General features: G+C 45.1%; 1 protein-coding gene across 16 annotated transcripts in view; it reads right to left on the minus strand.

Annotated features, from left to right (window-relative positions):
- Positions 1 to 22,388, minus strand: part of Epb41l3 (erythrocyte membrane protein band 4.1 like 3) — a 172,878-nt gene that overhangs the window by 16,892 nt on the left and 133,598 nt on the right. For 9 of the 16 annotated variants that reach the window (XM_026789493.1, XM_026789497.1, XM_026789495.1 and 6 more), the window contains exons 9-14: positions 19,765 to 19,917; positions 15,533 to 15,630; positions 14,372 to 14,547; positions 10,754 to 10,974; positions 6,943 to 7,488; positions 2,311 to 2,364 (exon numbers count right to left, since the gene is read on the minus strand). In XM_026789493.1, coding sequence (XP_026645294.1) covers positions 2,311 to 2,364; positions 6,943 to 7,488; positions 10,754 to 10,974; positions 14,372 to 14,547; positions 15,533 to 15,630; positions 19,765 to 19,917 — 1,248 coding nt within the window. The remainder of the gene's footprint in view (positions 1 to 2,310; positions 2,365 to 6,942; positions 7,489 to 10,753; positions 10,975 to 14,371; positions 14,548 to 15,532; positions 15,631 to 19,764; positions 19,918 to 22,388) is intronic. The other 7 variants (XM_026789499.1, XM_026789498.1, XM_026789508.1 and 4 more) reach the window with 3 other exon arrangements.

Below are 22,388 nucleotides of genomic sequence, written 5' to 3' on the forward strand. Positions count from 1 at the left end.
CGCACCCAGCTGAACCCCCAGCTTAGACAGCGCTGGGACTGCAGGTGTGAACCATCGCACCCAGCTGAACCCTGAGTTTAGACAGCGCTGGGACTGCAGGTATGAACCATTGCACCCAGCTGAACCTTTATGCCTAGAGCAAGTTCTAGAGGGGAAAAGACTGACATACAGGATAAGGAAGAAACTATAAACAAAATCAGTTACCATCAATACCACTACTGTATCTTTCTTTAAAATGAAACAGGGTATTTCTTTAAATAAAAAAATAAAATAAAAATGATACCCATTAAAACCATCTCACAGCCAATTCATTGCTCTTCCTTTTCCAGTTTTAAGGGCCTGGCTTACTTAAGGGCCTAACATCGAGCACCAGCAACTGCGCAAGTGGGCCACGGCCCGTGGACCGGAAATATAAGGTGTTTCTTAGGACAGCTCTCCGATCTGAGCCTGATCGTCAGGCCCGTGTGAGACCCAGAGTCAAACCAGAGGTGAGCTGAGGTCATGCTCAAGGAAGGACACAAACAGAGCATCCGGTCCGTCCAGAGCTCAGCATTTTACCTACTCAGCTTTCCACCTGTTGGCACGACAGGTATGGGTAGCCATGTTTGAACTGGTCTCAGATTTCTTATGCTTCTTTGGGGACCAAGGTGCTTTCTCTGCACATCCCATAATGCAGTAACGCTGGTGACGTGAAGGGAAGGGGTGTGTACACAGGGCAACAGGACAGCAAGCCAATACTGGTGACTCACGGTGTACAAGATTATGGAGGGTACTCGCTTGCTTTAATGCTATATAACACATCTGAAAAGTGTCACAGAGATTTAAGGCATCGTTGGTTGAGTCATTGCTCATTTCTACTAGAGCTCCGGTTTGAGAGTTATCTACTAGAACGTACTAGCCTGTGGCTACTTACAACTGCAAGCTATCTACTGAATGCAGTAGCCTGTGGCTACTTACAACTATCTCTTACAATTCAAGGTGCAGTTGTGTTTGGCAAAGAAAATGATTAACCTGTCCACTCAGCTATGGCTGCTGAGGGGAATTTGGAAAAATGGCATTAGGCTATTATCTTCTGCTTTAAAATGTCGCAATGTATAAGCCACGGTAGTTCCAAAGGAAGAGAGCTTACAAAATACCTCCAGAAAATAATGCTTTGCTGGAGACATTTCCGGTGAAGTGATAAAAGGAGGTGACTTGCAGCCCTTCCAGCCCTTCCCCAAAACTCAGCTACGGAGAATAGTTACTATTCAATTACATTAAAAAAAAAAAAAAAGACACAAGGCCTAAAGTAAACTTTGCCATAAAGCAAAACTGAAATTCTTCTAGCGTTGTGAGAAATGAGCATCTTGATTTCCATGACTATAAAGATACTGTTCCTACAGTATTTAAGAAACGCTTACACATATTTTCAAGCACATGTATGTGCATGTGAGGGTGTGCACACATGCACACAGGTGCCTGCAGAGGCCCCATGCACCAGATTCCACAGGAGCTGCCTGATGAGCTGCTAGGATGCGGTCTTAACTGCTCGGCCAGCTCTCTCGCCCCACTTTTATGTATGTTAATTGCTGTGAGTAGGGCGGATTTTAAGATAGACAAGCCACACACACATTTAATACATCTTGAAGACTTAAGTCGGGAGAAATAACAGGACACCGTCTGACTGCAGTTTGTACAAGCAGTGATTTCTTGGTTTCTTTTCTTTAAAGAATTTGTTTCCTGAGAGTGACTTGTGTTATAGCCATGGGCTCAAACATGTGCTAAGAAAAGTATTACTTCAATAAGTCTTAGATGGCCATTGGGGGTTTAAAAATATATCTGGATCCAGCCAATAAGCTAATTCAATTATCCATGAATCGTCTTTCTCCCTCATCATGGGTAGCATATAGAAACAGCCTCCTATCCAAAAGAGAAGAATCACCCTCCTCCTCCACCTCCCCTGGTCCTCTTTTGTCTTTAAGGTATTGTCAGTTAGGTAACTGCTTCTCAGAATGGAATCCTCACATCAAACGCCCACGCATTTGGGAACTGGTTGAAGCTATAAATCCCCTCTTGCCTCAGCCCTTCACAACCAGAAACACGATGGGGAGACCATTGGGACCATTCTGACAGAAGTCAGAGCCTGAGAACCACCGGCTTTGGCAAAAACAAACACACAAAACTGGAAGCAAAAGAAAACATCTTCAGTTTTTGTTGGAAGTCATCATTTCCTTCCAGCCCAAAAGCGGATCCAGAGAAGCCTTGCACCCAGAGTCACCCACAAAGCACCCGTGCTAGGAAACGGCCCCACCGCCCAGTCTTTAGCCTCACCTCGGTGGCACTGGTTTCCCCATCAGCAGCGGTGTCTGTCCGTTCACTGTCGGTCTGTCGATCACAGAGGCAATCAGATCCGAGGAGGAAGCAGGGACAGAAAACAAACCCATCTGGTCAGACAGGGCACACACTGGTGGAACCATTCACGTTCTTTCCCTGGGGTCTGTGGTACCCTACCTTCCCACGGGAGTATGGGCATGAGCAAAGCAAAGAAGAGGCAGAGCCTGGGGTCTTCAGCAGAGCCCCCTCCGAGGTCAAGACCCGAGGCACAAGCACAGTGGGCCACCCTGACCTGTTTGCATTCACTGTTCAGAACATTAATCTGTCACCCCACCCTTTTCCAATGATGCCCCTAAAAGCTCTCCTTAAAAATGTTTAACGCAAATCAAATGGAGGTTCATTCATACATATTTTACTCTAGTAATGCCACATTAGAAAGGTAATGAATTTTGATTTATGCTAATAGCTACTATAACAGTCACTGGACTTTCAGCCCCTCATTTATACCATTGGTTCATTTTCACCCACTAGGACCACCAGGCTGTCTGCATTACCAATTAATGACCAGAGCGTACAGTGGTGATTCACAGGCATGTGTTTTATATAGAAAAAAACCCACGTCATTTTCAAATAACCTTGCTAATGGGTAATAGCTCTGTCGTTCACTTTGCCCCACTCTCCAAGATAAAGAGGGATAGTCAAGTATGCATTTAAACATCTCATTGCAAAAGGACCATTCAGATGATGCAGATGATGGCAATAATAAAAGAAATAGAGAAAGAGACATCTACTTAGAGATGAACCAAACAAAGCACAGCATTTGCCAGAACCAGGATTATGGGGGAACGAGAAGAGCCCATTTCAGGGTTCACGTTTAATGTCTTATGTGTTTTAATGTGTGTAGAGGGGTTTACGGGTTAAGACAAAAACTATGTATTGATGATGAGCCATCAATACAAACCAACTTCTCATTCATAAATCCAATCACGAGAACATTTCCCTCAGCCAAAGCTTGTGAGGAATGTGTTGAAAGCAAGCATCTGGCCAGCGGCTGAAGAGCTGTGTCTCTTAGTACAGCTGCCATGTACACGGGATGTTCAAAATGGCAGCCAGCACCGCTTCATCTCTGCTGACCCATCTCTGGCCAGGACAGCTTGCTGACACTATCCCAAACTCTGTCTGCACATATTCCTAAAACAAAAGCAGTTGACCTGCACCCTCGGCAGGTGTGCCTGAGAGTTCAATAGACTTTTCTCGACCTGATCGCCCATCTCCATTTAAAAAGTGGGGCAGGTGTGTCTACAAATTCCCTTTCAGAGTCAGGCATGGCTATCCTAACTCCAGGGCCTCCACAACTGTCGGCTGGAGGAAGGATGACTCGGAGTAGTACAAAAGGCAGAGTAGCTTGGAGATGTTTTAGGCCTTCAAGGAAGTAAGAACCACATGTTCGGTTATTTTAATTAGCTGTGTCAAACACGCCCAACCTTGTTGAGGAAATTCTCTTCCTATTTTAAGAAGTCTTCCTTACTATTTTAAAATTGACTTCATAAACTTTCCAACATCTGAGCAGTAGAAATCAGCTGCAGGTTGGAGTAAGGGGTCTGATGTCAGACTGTTCAAATCCTTGCTTTTCAAACCTGCGGGACGTGGTGCGTATTTCATGGTCTAACCCATTTTCTTCTTGGAAAATGGAAATGACAGCTACATCTACATTGTATAAGGGATGTCAAATGCTTCATGGGATTCCTACCACACAGAACTACAAGGCGCCAATGAACTGAACTATAATGTATTGTTAGCTATTACTCTGCTTTTCCTAGGTATCAGAATGTTGCTGGTCATATCTAAACTCCCTCAGAAACCGGGTGCAGGGCATGGGTCTGTAAGAAGGCTCAAGGACCAAAAAAGATGGAGTGATGAGATCCTATATCTAAAAAACTCATCTGCGGACTCGCTGGCATTGCTACTTCACAGCCTAACCTTCAACAAAAATAATAATTGAATAGAGCAGTCTTGGTAGCAGCTGTTAGTTGTAGTCTGTTATATTATTATAATATATAATATGTACCTGTGACTACACAAAGCTGCAAAAGGATATCATGTCATGAATTATTGTATAATACAATCTTTACACAACTGAAAGATATATAGTATGTTGACGAATTAATTTTTCTTACATATTGAAGTAAATCTCCCTTTTCTTTGCATTCCAAAAAATTACTCAGGAATTCATACGTAGCTACATCCTATGTTATGGTAAACTAACTTCCTCTCAGTGTTTGGTGGGAGGTGATTGGATATTCTGCCTGTTGTTTGGCCATTCTGAAAGTACAGAAGAAAGACTGCTGGACCAACTGCTTCATCGTTGGAAATGATGACGCGTTTGGATGCTAGGTTTTGGTTTTGAGAAAGGCAGTGACTGACTCTCTACAGCACAGAAAGGGTCATGGCATTAGTGGCTTTTAGAAACCAGAGTGGCAGAGATGAACTGTATTTTAAAATGTCACTCAGTTTAACTGCCAGGGCACTCGAGGCCAACAGGATAAAAAAGCCTTGTAAGTTTGCAGCGTTTGAGAAATGGGACGACCCAGATAGGAGTTGTTTAGCTTAAGCTGAGGTACAGTATGCGGCTCTTAGCACCCAGGGTTAAGAGTCAACATCGGGCAGATGCCCGCATTCAAAGCCTGGTGGCAGAAGTGCTAAAATGGGCAGAGGAGGCTGGAGAAGAGGGCATGACCTCTGCTGTAGTCAGAGCTGACTCAGTGTCCGGGTCTGCAACACTCAGGACAGCGAGGCCTGGGAAGCTCCCATTCGGCATCCGCTAGCTTCAAACGGGGCTGCTGTGATTTGCTTTGCTGATGTAATGCAGACATGCCCAAGTTTAACGTTAGTTCTCATGCACCAACTCCAACAAGATGTAAACCCTGGATTAGGCACAAGATCTCTGTGGTTAGCATCAGAAAAGTCCAAACGGTGATTCGGAATTTAGAGAAGCGTAAAGCAGGAATCTTTAGGGTTTTTTATTTGTGGGGTGGGGGGGGGAGATTCATGTATTAGAGCGTTAGGGCTTATTCTTCTGCTAAAAGAAAAGTAAGTCTCTTTAGAAGCCTGCCAATGGTTTTTGTAAATAATGTTCTCTTCCCGACTGCAGCATGCTAGTCCTCCACCATCTGATAGTGTCGCGGCCGTGAGAAAGAGAGAGTAAAGCCTAAGACTTAAAGAGGTTCCCGACGTCTGCTGCGGCAGGGACCGTTATCTCTTTCTGCACACACACCACGATCCTGGAAAAGGGCTCCTAGGCAGTGCTGAGCTGAAAAGCCTATGCTGCCCTGTAAAACACCATTGAGACCATTCACGGTTTCCCCATTGCTGCTCAGAAGCAGGTGCAATGCCTAAATATAGGAACCAGCACATTTTAGCTGCGCCATACATTAACGGGGCAGGTCAAATTGTGATTTCTGACTAAGCATGGGACTAAATAGGCTTTCTCCCTCCCCTCCCCCCTTTCTTTCAGTGCAGCCTTGACTGTGTTTTCTAAGGCAAGGAGTCCTGGGCTTGTCTCCTGTCACACAAAGTGCTTGCTTTGTGGAAAGAGGTGAGCTTGGGGCTCCTAGGGAGAGGTGTGGAAGAGTGAAGACATGACAGCCAGGGCCTGTGGAGGTCAGCTTCTATTCTTTTTCCTGTGCTGACTGAAGCCCTCAGAAAAGCTGCTGTGCTGTTCACGTGGCCGTGGAGCCGCAGGGAGGAGAGCGATTAAGAGGGAAACGTTGCTAGTTGCACAGACTCACATTGTGGCTGGGATGAGGGAGAGGGACGGGCTTCAAGTTCAGGTTCTCTCCCTTTATAAGAAGACCTGCCCCAGGGTTAGAAACATTAAGCCAATTTCCTGGCTGCAAAATGTGGACACTAGGGTCTCATGCTGCTGTCTGATACAGACACAAGTATGGCCAGCACAAGAGAGGGGGAAACCCTCACATAAAAGTTGTTCTAACATTTTCTGAACACTACAGCACGACATATGCGGTTCATGTGGTTCTTTCTGGTCCTACTTCTGGCAGTACCAATGAATGATGCCATGTAGGTACCATAAACTGCTGTAGGCATTCCTTTTGCAAACAGCGAGAACTCATATCTAACAGGACCGTGGAGGCATTTTGGATCCCAGGGGGAGGAGAAACGGGCAATCTGGGAAAGCTCCTCGGACACAGTGATATGTAACCTTTGGTACAATCACTTGGTCACTCCCCCCGTATTTGCATCTTATTATCTGTATTATATGAGATTTAATTTACTAGATGGCAACTGAGCAGGATCTGCAACTAAGAAATGGCCCTTTCCTGTAGTGAATGGGTTTTCCGAAATTGCATCCGGACAGAGCAATTAGCCAATGAGGGACTCAGTGGGTAGCAGAATGATTACAGGGTGGCTATGGGCTGCTACATCCACACGGTGTTGTGCCTAAGCCTGGGGCCTGGCTCGGACTCCCCAACACAAAAACCCTCAACATAGTGGCACAGACAATAAATGAGGCTCTGAAAGCAGGACCAGTATGGCAGCAGCCAGCTAACACTGGTTCGGACTGAAGCACGGAACACATAAGGAACCTGTGTTCTATGCTGAGGTACACACCTCTTCCTCTGAACTGTCACTCGGGTCATTGTCTAGGGAGACGCTCAAGGAGGCCGCCTTGGGCTCCAGGAAGCAGAGGCACAGAGCCAGAGGGAAGGAGAGCGTGAGGGCGTATGGCACGGAGAAGGAGGCAGACAGCAGGAAGAAGAAGATGAAGAGGAAGCAGGGGAGGAGGGAGGGCGAGCGGATGGGCAGGAAGTGCTGCCAGCTCCGGGGCAGGAGGTTGGTTTCAGACAGGTTGGGAAACGAGAGGTACCCGTCGTCATCTAGGAGCGAGGGGAATGACACAGGGAGCTGCAAGGAGAAGGAAAAGAGCGTGGCTCCTTTGCCAGTCTGCTGCCTGTAACTAAATGCCACATCTTGGTCCCCTAAGTAAGGCTTCCCCTGGCCGTCAGACTCCAAGGCTGGCTCAACTTTGGGCAGCACGGAACCTGGAAAGGGGCTCTCACTCTCCTTACACCTCCTGCGCAGCTCTGTGGGAGATGCAGGGTCAAGGTGGGCTGATGGGGGTGATGAGGGGCAAGAGTCGGTGCCATGCCTGGGTGACTGATGGAGAAGGGACGGAGAAGGACAGGAAGCAGTAAACATGGATGCAAAAGGACAAAAAGAAAAAGTGCAATTAGTTAACTTTCTCATGGGCATCAACATAAAACCGTCAAACAAGAGTCTTCACGCAGCCCCGCTGCTTGGCAGCAACGCCCAGGAGGACGACAACTCCCCCGGTAGACCATCACACACAGGCCGAGATGTTGTCAAAGGTCAGGACAGAAGTCACCGTGAGGGAGCCACACACAAATGTGGCAGAGCTAATCAATGAACTCTAATCATCAATGAGAACCAAGACTTTCAGCAGCGGCGCCCTACCAGATCAGCTTCACCAAATGAAAATACAAATCAAATTCTGATTGTGGTCGCAGAATGTCTAGTCACCTTCCTGTCCTTGGCTAGCCAATTACAGCCCAAACAGGCGGCTTTCCTAATCAAGAAGTTTCTGGCCCGGCTCCTGTCTGATAGCAGTCACAGATGTGGATGAGGGGGGCAGGAGTGAGCACTTCAGAATCTCTGGTTCTCACAGATAATGGAAGCTCCTCGGATTCATCCAGTTTGGCTTCTTTATCTAGGTGGCTAAACAGGATTTCGGCTCTTAACAGTGGCTTAAGTAAGCAAGCCAGCAAAACAAAACAAAACAACAACAACAACAAACAAACAAACAAAACCTCAGTTTTCTTGGAACGTGGTTTCTATGTGTTTCTGCTACATATTGTCTATAAATAACGGAAAGATGCAATTTCTCAGCCTTCTGATTTCTCTAAACATAAAGGGTTATGTTTACGATTGAGGTTTGAATCTTCATGTAATTGATGAAGCATGCTCTGGAATGCTCCCTGTGAGCAATGCATTTATGAGATTGGGGAATTGACTCCATTTTCTGGGATGCTGGCAGTCTCAATGGCCAAAGCCAGAAGCAAGGAGTCCCTAACAGGCTGGGGCAAAGCACGGGGGCTCAAATAGTGTAAGTTCAAGGCCAAGGCATGCGGGGCTTGTGATAGCCTTCTTCAGCTGCTCCCCCTGCCGTGTGTGTGTGTGTGTGTGTGTGTGTGTGTGTGTGTGTGTGTGCGTGCGCGCGTGCGTGCGTGTTACCTAGCAGCTTAAGAGCATGAAAATGACTCAGCCTGTTTGGTTGTGGTTGTCTAATCCTGACTTAGACAGACATGATAAACAGAGCAACAAAGGGGGAGAAAACACACACCTGAGGCTCGAGGGATGGACAGACACAATGCCCAGATAAAAGTTTGCCTGGCTCTGACAGCCTTTGAAAGGTTTCTCTGATCCTCACACTTGATGTTAAACATTGTATACTAAACAGGCATCTGTGCAAATCTGGCTCAGCTAAGAACAATGCAGATGTTACAAGCGGCCCCTTCACCTCTTTGTGAAGGCCACTCTCCCTAGGTGGTGAGACATTGCCTTGGTCGTAGGTCATAGCAACATGCTTCTCCCCAGGCATCCTGGGAAATAGTCTTTTAAACATCATCTCCAGCAGTGCCTTTTGGTTCAAAAATAAGCATCCTCTATGAAGCTTTTTGAAAACTGAAAGGCATAAGATTAGGGTTTAGCCTTCTGGGCCATGTATTAAAGTGCTTTGGGGAAGACAGCTTTGCGGTGGGGAAGCAGAGACAGCGTCCAGTCAGGACTAGATCTATGGGAAGACTCTGCTGAAAGGCGGTCTTCCTGGGGCCTGGGGTTACGAAGGTAGTAGTTTCTATGTCCTTCCATTTCCCCAGGACAGCGGCAGCACAGAGTGAGATGGATGGGTGCTGCTCCTTCCTACATGGCAAGGTCGCAGGACAGTCTCTCAGACACAAAGGGAAAGGATTCCAGAAACCTGAACCTACTTTGGAAGCAAACATAGAAATAGCCTTCCTTTTCATCTGCCATCTGGGTGTAGTTTCCTAGCCATGAGAATCATTTGTAGGCATCGGAATCTCAAGAAAATCAGACACGAGCAGGGATAGGAACTGTACATGTTTGCACTCCAGGGGGACTATCGCCCCCAACCATGTTCCAGTTATCAGATCTATGCTGGTTTAAGTGATGAGGAGAGGGTAAAAGCCAGATTTGGAACAAAGCACATCTGGAGGGCAGAAGCGATCCTAAGGCTGTAATCATTCTCACTCTGTGCTGGTTCTTGTGTTTGGAAAACTAAGAATCTGTCTGTAAGAGGAAAAGCAGAATCACAGACTGGGTGGTTTGAAATATTTTCATCTTCTATAGAAAGTGTTATTTTGCTCAGTTTAGGTTTCTGAGGTGCTGGATATTAAACCAAGCGTCCTCACACACTGAGACAGCCCTTTACCACTAAGCCACATTCGCAGAAGCAGACACAGACATCATTCATCAGATGAGCTACCTGCCTAGGAGGCTGTTGAGTTTTTACCGGAAGGAGCCCCATGCGGTTCCATGCGCTTTTTTTTTCCCCAAGAACATGTCTACGCAACAAAGCACCAGGGCATCAAATGCACTGGCGTTTCAGGATAACCCAGAGGCTGTCAGACGATTCATTTCCTGGCCTCCCTCTCTTTGTGTCCTGCATATTACAGGGGGCTCTCGGTTCCTGTTGCCACTACGCACGAGCCTCCCAGATATGCTAAGTTTCAAATGTTCTGCTAGGGAGTTGCCATAGTATCAGACCATTATAATCAATCTGAAACTAAAAACTAATCTCTAAGCAATTTCATTTGGGGGAAGTGATGTCATAGAATGCAATGAATTAAAATGGCTATCATGTCAAGTTCACTTTTCTCTTTCATTGCAGCAGGCCACTCCTTTGCAGACGAGAGTGGAAGGGGACTAAGAGACAAACACACAGGTTATGGGCAGTCAGTGTTCCTGCCATCAGGAAAAAAACGGAGGCGTGTTTCCTTAGCATCTAAGGAAACATACCACCCTGGGTAGGAGAACGGGGCCAGAAACCGACAATAGCCTTAGTGACAGTTGTAAAACCCGAGTCCAAACAGAAAAAAGTACTGCACCCCCTAAAATGTTTTTAAAGAGATCACTCCAGAACAGCTGTTGAAAGTCTTGTAAAACACATTCCTTGTTAAAATATTCCAAACAGTTAAGAAAACCACTTTACGAGACTATGCTGAAATAATAATAATAATAATGTAAACCCTGGCATGAACATGATCAGTGCTGGAGATCATGTCTGAACACTCCTCCACCTTCGAGCCCCCCGGTCTACCGTCTCAGAACCACCGAGCTGTTTGTAAATATGAGGACAGCTCAAGAAGGCAGCCATGAGCTGTACCTTTCCCTCGAGCCGGAGGGCTGGGACGGGGGTGGCTTCCTCGGCCTTCTTCCTCCGGTCCTCCTCCTCACCATGCTCCTCTTCAGCCTTCTTCTCTGGAGTCACAGTGGTGATCAAGTTGGTCTGAGAGATGCCCTTTGTTGTGGCGTACTGGCCTGTGCCAACCTCTGCAGCAGACATAGAATCCTTCATGTATATTTCATGGTTTTCATTCACTGAGGCTAAAAGCAAATACAATCGGGGGGGGGGGAATAGAATCCCAAAGAGATAAGTCAGAAGACGGAACGACAACGTCACACTGCATCTCTGCTAGAAGAAAAACACCAGTGTAAAATAGCAGGCTGGTTTGCATAGGGCAGAGGCGAGCTGCGGGGACTTTTACCCAAGCACTATCTGCATCACCTGGACCAGTGTTTTCAAATGATTTAAATGCCCACGTCTTGAACCCTAGAATAGCGCCTAACGTTCTCATAATCCCCAGTGAGCATACGGAGGCTGGCTTTACCCTTGGCTGGGCACTCACACCGGATTCATACCCCGTTCAACAATTCCTAGCAGTATCTACAGCAAATACTCTAATCACGTGACTTTGAGCATATCCACAGAAGTGCCATTCACCAAAGGAGCAATGGATTATTTCTGTATTATTTTTCAATGTTGAAAAGTTCATCACTTTCCACAATACTCAACACAACAATATGCTCAAAGCACAGTAACAAAATTTACTAATTTTGGCAGAGGTTATGAAATTTAGAAGGGTATTCCTCCAAGTTGATGTAAGGAGATGTTTTCGTTTCCATCGCAGTGGAAACAGACTGCCGTGAGGATATGCATGTAAACTTCATTCTCACCTCGACTCCTTGGGGAAAACAAGACAAAGGTTGCTAGCAATCAAAACCCATGCAGAAGTGGAATAGGCAAATATAGCTGAGGTTCAGCCTTCATCCCAGGTAGACCATGCAGAGGCAGAACACGTGAGCACAGGGATATGAGGTTCAGCCCCTCATCCTGGCTAGACCATGCAGAGGCAGAACATGTGAGCACAGGGATGTGAGGTTCCCCCCTTCATCCTGGCTGTTGTCTTAGTAAAAGATGCTTCATTCAGCTCAGGGCTTAATTATGATCAATATTAAATTTCGCTAGTTATTCTTTTAGGGTTTAGATCTCATAAAAAACACACTGGAATTTATAAACACTTCTTTTCAAACACCCCACAGTTGATCACAGACAAAGATACGGCTTTTAAAACGCCAACAAAAACAAAACAGAAAAGGATTCTGAATGAAACCCTTCACTAAGATATGCTCTGCCCCTTTATGTTGATGAAAAGCTCGCTATTTTAGCAGCCGGTTATGCTGTTATAAACAGGCCACTGTCGCGTGAAAAAGCAGCTGAATGTTCCAGCATGCAGACATGGCACTCGGCGCTGCCGCAGGGCAACAAAGAGAGAGACAACACATACTAACATCACTTTTGGGCAGAAAGGAAGAGACAGCATGATATTAGTACATTGATTTCACAATTGTCTTCTGTTTGCTCAACAATCATTTTCACACAAAGGCCACGAAGGAACACAACAGTGACAACAGCCGTATCCCTTGGGCGCACGCCACTGAACAAAGTGAGCGGCATTCAGCAGAAAGAAAAAGGCATGACTCTACGGAACGTCCTCACATACTGACTCAGAGAATATACAGATTTTTAGCAGACTAAAGACCAGAAAAGCTTTGGTGCTAACGTGGAGATTTTCACGTCTTCATTCGACTGCCAATGGTCTTGGGTCTAGAAATATCGAAAGATACAAAACGGCAGCATTCTCTCTGTACATCTCTTGTGGATTGTTACAGGACTTCTCTGGATACTTAATCTGGAGATGCTCAAGTCCCTACCAAAAATGACATACTTTTTACATGCAATCTGCACATCGGTCTGTTGTGTTTAAACTATCTCTACTGCTTTTAATGCTGAACACTATGAAGATGATATGTAAGTCGTTATCACATTGCGTGGTTTCAAGAATGATGAAAAAAATGCCTTTGTGCATTCATATGGATGTGATTTTTTTAAGGGGAAGAAATTATAGCGTTATAATGGAAGTGTTATAGTTATCTATCAGTTGTCTGTATGTTTGTCTACCATTGCCTATCAGCTGGGGACAGAACTGAACCTAGGGTCTTGGGTTTGTTTGGTAAGTTTAATCCCCACCCACCCTGGAGTCTCTCATATTTCCAACCCACATTTTCAATCTGCATTTGGTTTTCTTTGGACTCAGAGCCTTCAGATATGAGGGCTGTTTGTGATTAATGTTGTGGCCTGCCTACAAAGCCTTTGAGAGTAATTATCAGCATAGTCACAGTGACAATTATATAAACACTGGGAATTCTCCCTCATACACTCTCTTTGCTCTTCATAACAACCCCGCTGAAGGTGGTCTTACGTCCATTTCCACATGACTAAAACCGAGGGCCGCAGAGCCTGGGCTGTGGCATGCATTTTCCTACGTATCTAGATGAGTCTTATTTTTTACACCAGTAGCAATATATACAACACAGCCTCACCGTACAAACATGGCTGTTTCTTAACCAGGGGTGTGAGGAATGGGTTGAGGGGAGTTGAAACCCAACAAGGAAGGAGCAGCTGAAAAATACAGATGAGTTAAGAGGCCCTAGGCAATCTAATTTCCCCTTTCTATTTAGGCTTACTTATTAAAATTGTGCATGCCTTTCAGAAACGTCAAATTCTTTATTCATTCCGGATGAGTTTTCCATGAACCAGCCTTGGCCAGGCACTGAGTTAGAGGCCAGAGCCTTGCCCACAATCAGGTCCTAAATGTTGCTATCCCAGCACACCCTGGAGCAGAAAGCACAGCTCTCTGCCATGGAAGGATAACATCCCACCCACACTGTAGAACGAAATCACCCCTACTAAAAACTCAGGATCTTGCGCTTCCCTGAGGGGAGCTGACGGGTCATCTCTGGCCACACATGTTTGACTAGACAGGAGATGACCATTTGCTACAGCGATGTTTTCTCCCACCATCCCAAGCAGACTGATAACACCCATTCTCTCTAACTTTTAGAGATGTTTTTATTTTAGAGTTTTTTTCCTGTTAATTTTTTTAAAATATATTTATTTATTTATTATTTATACAATTTTCTTTCTGTGTATATGCTTGCAGGCCAGAAGAGGGCACAGGACCTCATTACAGATGGTTGTGAGCCACCATGCGGTTGCTGGGAATTGAACTTAGGACCTTTGGAAGAGCAGGCCATCTCTCCAGCCCCTTCCTGTTAATTCTTGAAGATCTGCCCTGAAGAGAACTGAACTCTAGATCTGTGAGGCCTGCATTCAGAATGAAGGTGTTTTCTCAAGGTTCAGACTGAGAAAGACGAGACCCTCATCCCCTAAGTACTGACGTACTCCAACATGAGCTCACAAGAAAACAGACTGACACAGTCAGTCTTTGGAAATGAATGTGCAGAACCTGACGTTCAGTCACGCGGATCCACATGACGTCATTTCCCAGAGTGCAATGGGGGAACCCTGTTTACCCAAAGCTCATGGTTGTTTCACATGCCCTGAGAGTAGAGTTACGGAGAGCTAGTTAGTATTGCCTACCTCCGTCTAGGCTGCGGGACATGGTGTAACGTTTGCTTGAGGAGCGCTCGAAGTAAGGCGCCGGGCGGTCTATCAACGCACTGGCTCTTCTCGTCTGCGCCTGAGTTCTGCCACTGTACCGGAACTTGGAGCCCAAGGTCAGGAATTTCTTTGGAGGTGCTTCTGGTAGCAATAATCTAAGCATTAAAGAAAACACCAGAAAAATTAACACATGCCCGGGTGGTGTTCAAAGCCGATTGCTTTGCTTTTTGTGCTAAAAGTTCAACGCATGTGTAATGAAATGAATCTGAGTTTAATTTTTAATTTTAGGAAACACTGTCAACATAATATATATTAATTAGAAATGTTATTTTACAGAAGTTGAAGCAAAATAGGGAGGGTTGGACAGAAGAGAAAGGAATGTTCAGGGGATATAGCTTGGTGGCAGGATGCTTGCCTTGTATGCCAGGGCCTTGGGTTCTATTCCTAGTACTACACACACACACACACACACACACACACACACACACACACACACGTAAGGAACAGATAGGATACTTTAAAACTATAAAATAAAATGACGAAAACACAAGATAAATTAAGGAAAATTCTTGAGGTTAGTCAGATGTTCTTTTAGGATGTCTGTCAAGGAGCTCGGTTTGAGCTGGCTATGGGAGCATCGATCCATGACCCCAGCTCTCAGGAGGTTGGGGGAAGAGGATTGGGAGCTTTAGGACAGCTTGGACTATACAGAGGCTGTGTCTCAAAAAAGAAGCAAAGCGGGAGAGGGTGCCACATAACCTAAGAACCCAAGTTCTGATCCCCCAAACCCACTTAAACCTGGGCAGGGTAGATCTAGCATGTCTATAGGGAGCTGGGACAGGGGAGCCCAGCCTGGTGTAGGCAGCAGTGAACAGCAGACCCTGTATTAAACACAAGGGGAGGTGAGCACGGATACCCAAGGTTGTCCTCTGACCTCTATGTGTACAGTGGCAGGCATTCACTGTGTCCCTCCCAAACAGAGGAAGGAAAGAGGGACAGAGAGGAGAAACAGTGACCATTGTGATGACAGGAACAGAAAGTTCCATGATGTTTTCCGCTGCACCTTTTTTTTCCCCTGGTACAGGTGGCCCCAACAGCTCCCGATTTTGTTAGGAAGAAAACCAAACATTCGCCCCCTACCTGAAAAAGGTATGATGCTCCACGCACACTTTCCAGAGGCGCTTGGCAGCCCGGTGGTTCGGCAATTTGAACCCAATGGTGCTCTCAAACTGCTCAAACTGAAATATTTAAAACACACACACACAAGAAAGACTAGAGTTCAGTTTGGTATTCTATAAATAAAAACTTCGCAAAACATTTACACACTTACAGCCCGTCATCCTTGTTTTCATTACCGAGTCGGCCGTGGTGTGCAGAATCCGTTCATTTTAAACCATCTTTTACCTACCGCCTCAGCAGGCCTGAAGTGTACGTAACTGCCAACAATCTGTAGAAGCCCAGTCTAAACTCAGATCAGAGAGACATGCGGATTCCCCCCCCGAGATCAGCTAGCCCTGATCTCATTTTAAATTACGTTTCCATGTTTTGTCAGTGAATTAAAATGCTCAGAAAATTAACACAAATGTAAAAGAAAGTCTATTGTAGACATAGAAATACATATCCTTTCTCCACAGTGGATGCTTCACTCTGTGATATTGCTGAGGTGCCCCGGATGTTTAGCAGTACCGACTGATGATAACACTTCTATATTATACATAACACAGTACTAACTGATAACACCTCTATATTATATACAACACACTGGCAGAACACATTTTCATATTTCCCAACTTGCTGAGACTCTTCAGATGATACTTTGTCAGTCATTTACACTCTCATGGTGAAATATCTGTCCCTCTGTATCATGTTTTAGTATTATTTTCACAGAAGCACACCCAGCTGTCTGTCTGCAGACGTCATAGAGCAGGCCAGCAGAGGGTCACCTTACACATAAAGGCTTAACCCCAAAGCACAGACCAGCACGACTGTTGATTTCCACAGCAAAAGTAACTCATGTTGCAAATCAGCAAGGTGAGCGCATCCTAAAAGCAGGTCTGTGAGATATGATTCCCGTCGACCCCTTTTTCCTGGCTGAGGTACTGGAGGAACTGGGAAATATGCCAAAAGTTGCCTTTCCCAGTTCCCTTTGCGCTGGCCATTCCTGCAGTGGTCGTTGGGAAAACTGATTTTGTTAGAAAGTCTTAGAATTGTGGCTGCTGAGTAAACACCACCTTTAGTCCTGTATCTAACACCAGGACGCCTCTGTCAGGCCCGGGGCTGCTGAGTCATCTCGTTCTCTGTGGAAGATGTAGGGAGGAATTTCTCTTCAAAATCTTTATGGCCATATAATAAGTGTAATATTTCTGGAGCATACTGTGGAAGTTCAAAGGCTACACACTGTGATGTCTGGCAGAGGTGTCACCTCAGACATGTACGGGATTTAACGCTGGGAATATTCCACATCATCCCTACTATGTGTTTTGAAGCTGTCAGATTCATTGTCAACTCTATTTCCTGACAGAACTCCAGAGCACCGGAAGCTCCTCCACCTACCAAGTGCAGCCTTATTTTCTAAGACGGTAGCCATCTTCTTTCCAGCCCAGTTCCCCCTTCCAGCCTTGGAAAGCCTTTACTCCCCTCTCCACTTCTAGCTGCTCGTTTGTGGGAAAGAGCCCAGGTCTCTGCTGCTCTTAGCTCAGGACCAGCAGCCCCCAGGCTGCCAATGTTCTGATGTTCTCCCCACTCTGGTTAGTGTCTGCAGAGCTAGTGCGCCGCTGGCCTTTTTAGCTCAAGTATGAGCATAAGGGCTAGAAGTTCCTTTGCACCTGCTTCTGCCAGGGCCAAAGCGGGACTCAGCCTCTCTTCCATCCTTTAGCAATGAGGAGCCACCCTCTGCTGCTTCTCATAACTCCCCCGTCGCCTCGATGCACTGACTTCCCAACTCTGACGTGATAACACACGTTTCCCTGGCCCGCATTCTGCACGCCCTCTGTGTAGCCCACAGCACTGCCAACGGATCACTTTCCACAGAGACTCATGTCACATCATTGCTTCAGCCCTAATCTGTGGTTGTCTGTCTGCTTCTCCCTGTGTTGTTCTTCTGCCTGCCCCTCTCTCCAAATGATCTTATAAGGGCCTCCTTTTGAACCCGTCCTGTTCTGTGGGAAATTTATGCCATGCCCTAAAGCCCTCAATAAGTTGTATACAGCTGGTGACCACTTACTCTCACCATGTAAGAACTAAGCCTTACAGTCTGCCTTTACCCCAACAAGCCGACCACGCGACCGAGTCATTTCAATACTTTTTAAAAGACCTTGATTGCATGATGTCTCTGACTTCACTTCCCCTTTGTGTCTTAAAATCTGAAATGCTAAAAACTGGCAAACTCTTAATAATTTTAACTCAGAAAACAAAGAGCAGGGAGTGGGTCCACGTTAAAAGAATTTCAGTCCTGACGATTTTCTGAAAAATATCCCCAACGGTCCCCTCACGTTAAAAAACATTTGTCAGTTCCACTCATGGGAACAAAAACCTGACTCTTTGGGAAGTAAAAGCAAACTTCACCCTTTACCCCTGCCATACTCAGCCCAAAACATCCCAGTTCTGCCCAGAACCTTCCTGCAAACGTGTTCCTTCCACGCTCCTCTCACAGCCTCTGAGCCACTGGGTCCTACTTCCTGTCACACTGTGTAGTTGGATTTTATTGTGACATTTAGGAATGGGGTCATCTCCTTATTTAAACCTTCCACAGATCACGGCGTCTGTTAGTTCACGTCATCAGCTCCCATCTGACCTCCACCAATACCCTCAATCACATCTGCAGGACGCTGTCTCGTGTGTCACACACTGCTCACACCTACAGGACGCCGTCTCGTGTGTCACACACTGCTCACACCTACAGGACGCTGTCTCGTGTGTCACACACTGCTCACTCACATCTACAGGACGCCGTCTCGTGTGTCACACACTGGTCACACCTACAAGACGCCGTCTCGTGTGTCACACACTGCTCACACCTACAGGACGCCGTCTCGTGTGTCACACACTGCACACCTACAGGACGCTGTCTCGTGTGTCACACACTGCTCACTCACATCTACAGGACACTGTCTCGTGTGTCACACACTGCTCACTGTTTCTCTGCTCAATGGAAAATAAATAGAACATGCCTTAAAAGAAAGAACAAATAATATTTATCCATTTCTAATGCACCACCTACGGTCTGACAAAAACGTGCTCACCTAAGTTGTCTGAGTTCAGATGAATGTATGTATGCATTAAGTGTTTACCATACAATCTTTAAGACCTATATTTTAAAACTCTGCAATTTCAGGTATAATGTGAAATACTATTATTCTTGTCCTCTATTTCAATTTTAAACCTTTAAAATGTTTATTTCATACAAATGAGTGTTTTGTGTACATGTGTGTATGTGCACTATTTTCATGACCAGTGCCTGAGACTTCTGGAATAGCGTACCAGATTCCCTGGAGCTAGAATCACAGACGCTTGTGAGCCACCATGTGGGTGCTGGTAATTGAATCTGGGTCCTCTACACAAGCCACAAGTGAGGTTAACCTCAGAGCCATTTCTACATCCGTAGACTTTAATTATTAAACATGATTTTCCATCCAGATACTCCATTGGAGACTTAAAATCTTAAGAACCGATCCTCGTATTATATCAGAGTATGTTCAGAGACATAAAGGAGTAGGGATCTTTGAGGCTTGACAGCCTTTAATATACTAACTACACCCATTAGAAATTTTAGGTATTATTAAAATTTATTAATTACCTCCTAAGAGTGTGTTGAGGAGCAGGCATTTATAGCTTATTATGTACAAATCGCTAAGGAAGACGTAAGGTCATTGTGTAGGTTATTGCTTAAAGAGTATTAACAATTCTTATTATTAGTTCCTCTAATAAAAAAGTTACAGAATTCACATTAGAACTCTGCTCCAATGTTTGTACTTTAAAGCATGCTCTCTTGAAGTTATTGGCTCGAGCATGATGTATAGGAGAAAACATGGGAGTGTGATTATAACAGGACACAGAGAAAGAGAGCTCTTAACCACAGCTTGAAGTATATGAAAAATAGGCAGGAGTCTTGTTGATTCTACATTAAAATATGATTTTAAAAGTTTTTTCATTAATATATGCAGTTGGTTAAAAAAAAAAAAACAACCCAAATAACCTAAAAAGAAGGGAACGTTTTGTTACTATTTGCTGGAGAGACCCACACCGAACTCTCAGAGGCACTGAGACATAATTCTCCCTGCCCTACAATGCTTGGAACCCGCAAACAGTCTATATTTCTTCACGCACCTGGGACCCTTCTTCCCAAAGCCTATGAAAAATATGCGCGTACTTACCTCTCCTGGCCTGATTTTAATGTAAAAGTTGTTCCTTTTATATGAAATTTTTAGGACCTTAGGCCAAGCAAATCTGTTTATCCGAAGCCGGTCACGGTAGATCAATAGACCGCTCGCACAGACTCCCAACATAATTTCCACTCCTTCCGAATCCTGGAAGACACAACGGAGCAGTACATCGCCTATTTCCATTTTCTGCAGGTACAAGATCTAGAACTCCGTGGCAGAAGTTATAATTGACTAATTTAAATACGAAAAATACTGCTGCAATTTTTAAAAAACACCACTACTATATAATAGCATTTTAATGATGGCATTTTTCACTGGGGGGGGGGGCTGGTGAAGTTAAATCAATTCACCCAAGTATATGAGACTTATGGCACTAACACTGCACACAGAGTGCATACATACACACACACACACACACACACACACACACACACACACACACACACACACAGTCTTCACTATGAAATTCTGAGGCATGGAGTCACCCAGCACCCTGGCTTAAGAGGTGTCCTTATAACGTCTGTCCCCTTTGAATGTCTTATCCACGGAATCTGTAATATGTACATCTGTAATGGCTTTGACGGATGAAAGACCGGATGGCGTCAGAACGCATGTGAGTTGCACCGGAAGCTTCTTCACAGGCAGGCCCCGCCCAGGAAGTGACATGTAAGAGTCTGTCTAGTAGTTGGCCTGGGCCTGCCAGCTTGGAGTCACTGTGTCGTACCAGGGGAGGGGAGAGGGAGCAATGAAAGAGACCAAACAGCAGAACCTCCTCCTCCTATGTGGTGGGAGGTTTCTATGACCCTCACCACGAAAAAAAGAGCTGTGTGCTTCCAGAATGAAAAGCCTTTCACTGAAAACATTGAATTTTGAAAAAAATACAAAAGTTTAAAATAAAACATTTTTACTTTTGATACTCTATTTGATACCAACTTATTCCATAAGGTGAAATGATTTGAAGTCAGGCTTTTATATTACAATAAGGTATTTTATATTATAATAAGGGATTTTTAAAAATTATAATGTAACCTGTACTGGAAGGGGCTTTAATCTGAAGGGGCAACTTGAGAACCTGTAACCTTATGCACCCGAAGTCACGGTTGTTGGTCCATGGAAACCAGCTAGTCTGTTCTTAAGGCCACTTGGAGGAAGGCACTTGGAGCTTAAGAAGACAGGCCGGCAGGGGGAGGCACTGTTTTCATAGCTGCTCTTTGAGCCAATTTCTCTGGACATACTTTTATGCCTTTGTCCCAAGCGGAAAATAATATTAAAACCATTTTCATTATTATCTATATTCTCACAACCTCTTATGTCACTGAGCATAAAGAAAATAGCACCCTTCACAGAGAAGTTAAGGGAAGGCCCACTCCTCGCTTCCTATGCATTCGCTGTGTGTGGCTCCTTAAATGGCCGGCGTCCCCTCCACGTCTGTTAGCCTGGTGCTATGATCGAGTTTCCCCTCATCTCCCCTTCCCTGGAGATTTAGCTGGCTAGGACTGCAATTCTGCTTTGCCCCTGTAACTGGCCAGCACGGGGCCTGCCTAGCGGGTATCAAAGTCAGGAAGTTTGTTGGGAGTAAAGGTGAATGAAAAATGAAAATATGAAGTCTGTAGCTCATTAACTAAAGCAACAAAGAATATTTCTTTTCTTTTCTTTTTCTTTTTTTGGATTTTTTGAGACAGGGTTTCTCCGTAGCTTTTGGTTCCTGTCCTGGAACTAGCTCTTGTAGACCAGGCTGGTCTCGAACTCACAGAGATCCGCCTGCCTCTGCCTCCCAAGTGCTGGGATTAAAGGCGTGTACCACCACCGCCTGGCAACAAAGAATATTTCTGTAATACAATTTCTGTTATAGCCACAGATTGAGATAATCTCATGGCGCCTTGATATTAAAGTTTCCCTTGGCCTCCTTGGAGCGTTTCTCTAGGGTGGCATTCATACGCCCACTGTGCTGGCTGCAGACAGACCTGCTGTGTGACAGTCGGCCTGTCCCGATGAGGGCAAAGAGTTCTGTTATCGCTTGAATCCATTAGCATTCATTCCTTTGTGTTTTTCTGCAGCATCAAGGACTTAAGCCGGAGCTTTGCTCTAGCATAGACCTACAGACTTCTGAGATCTTGTGTAGCTCTGGTGGCCTCCAAATCTCAGTCTTCCTGCCTTTGCCACTATGTATTACCACACCTAGTCCTTCTGGCCACTCAGAGTCACTACACACTGCTAGTGTCCTTTCATGTTTCATCCATAGGACACCTGATAGGAATACACACACACACACACACACACACACACGCATGCACGCACACACACACACGCACACACACGCACACAAGCACATATGCTTCTTAATCATACATCAAATAGATAACTTTGACAAAGCCTAGAAAGATGGATCTTGACAAACAAGTACATATAGATTTCCTAAGAGAAAACAAATTATTTAGGGTAGGTTTCCCAAATACAAGATCATCAGCAAATATGGGGATTTATTCTTTATGATGAGCTCTGCAGTCTGAGATCTCAATCCAGAATGCTTAAGGGGATCTTTTATTTTATTTTTTATTTTATTTATTTATTTATTTATTTATTATTTATTTATTAAAGATTTCTGCCTCCTCCCC

Source organism: Microtus ochrogaster, unplaced genomic scaffold (assembly GCF_000317375.1).
Source record: "Microtus ochrogaster isolate Prairie Vole_2 unplaced genomic scaffold, MicOch1.0 UNK20, whole genome shotgun sequence".
NCBI lineage: Eukaryota > Metazoa > Chordata > Mammalia > Rodentia > Cricetidae > Microtus > Microtus ochrogaster.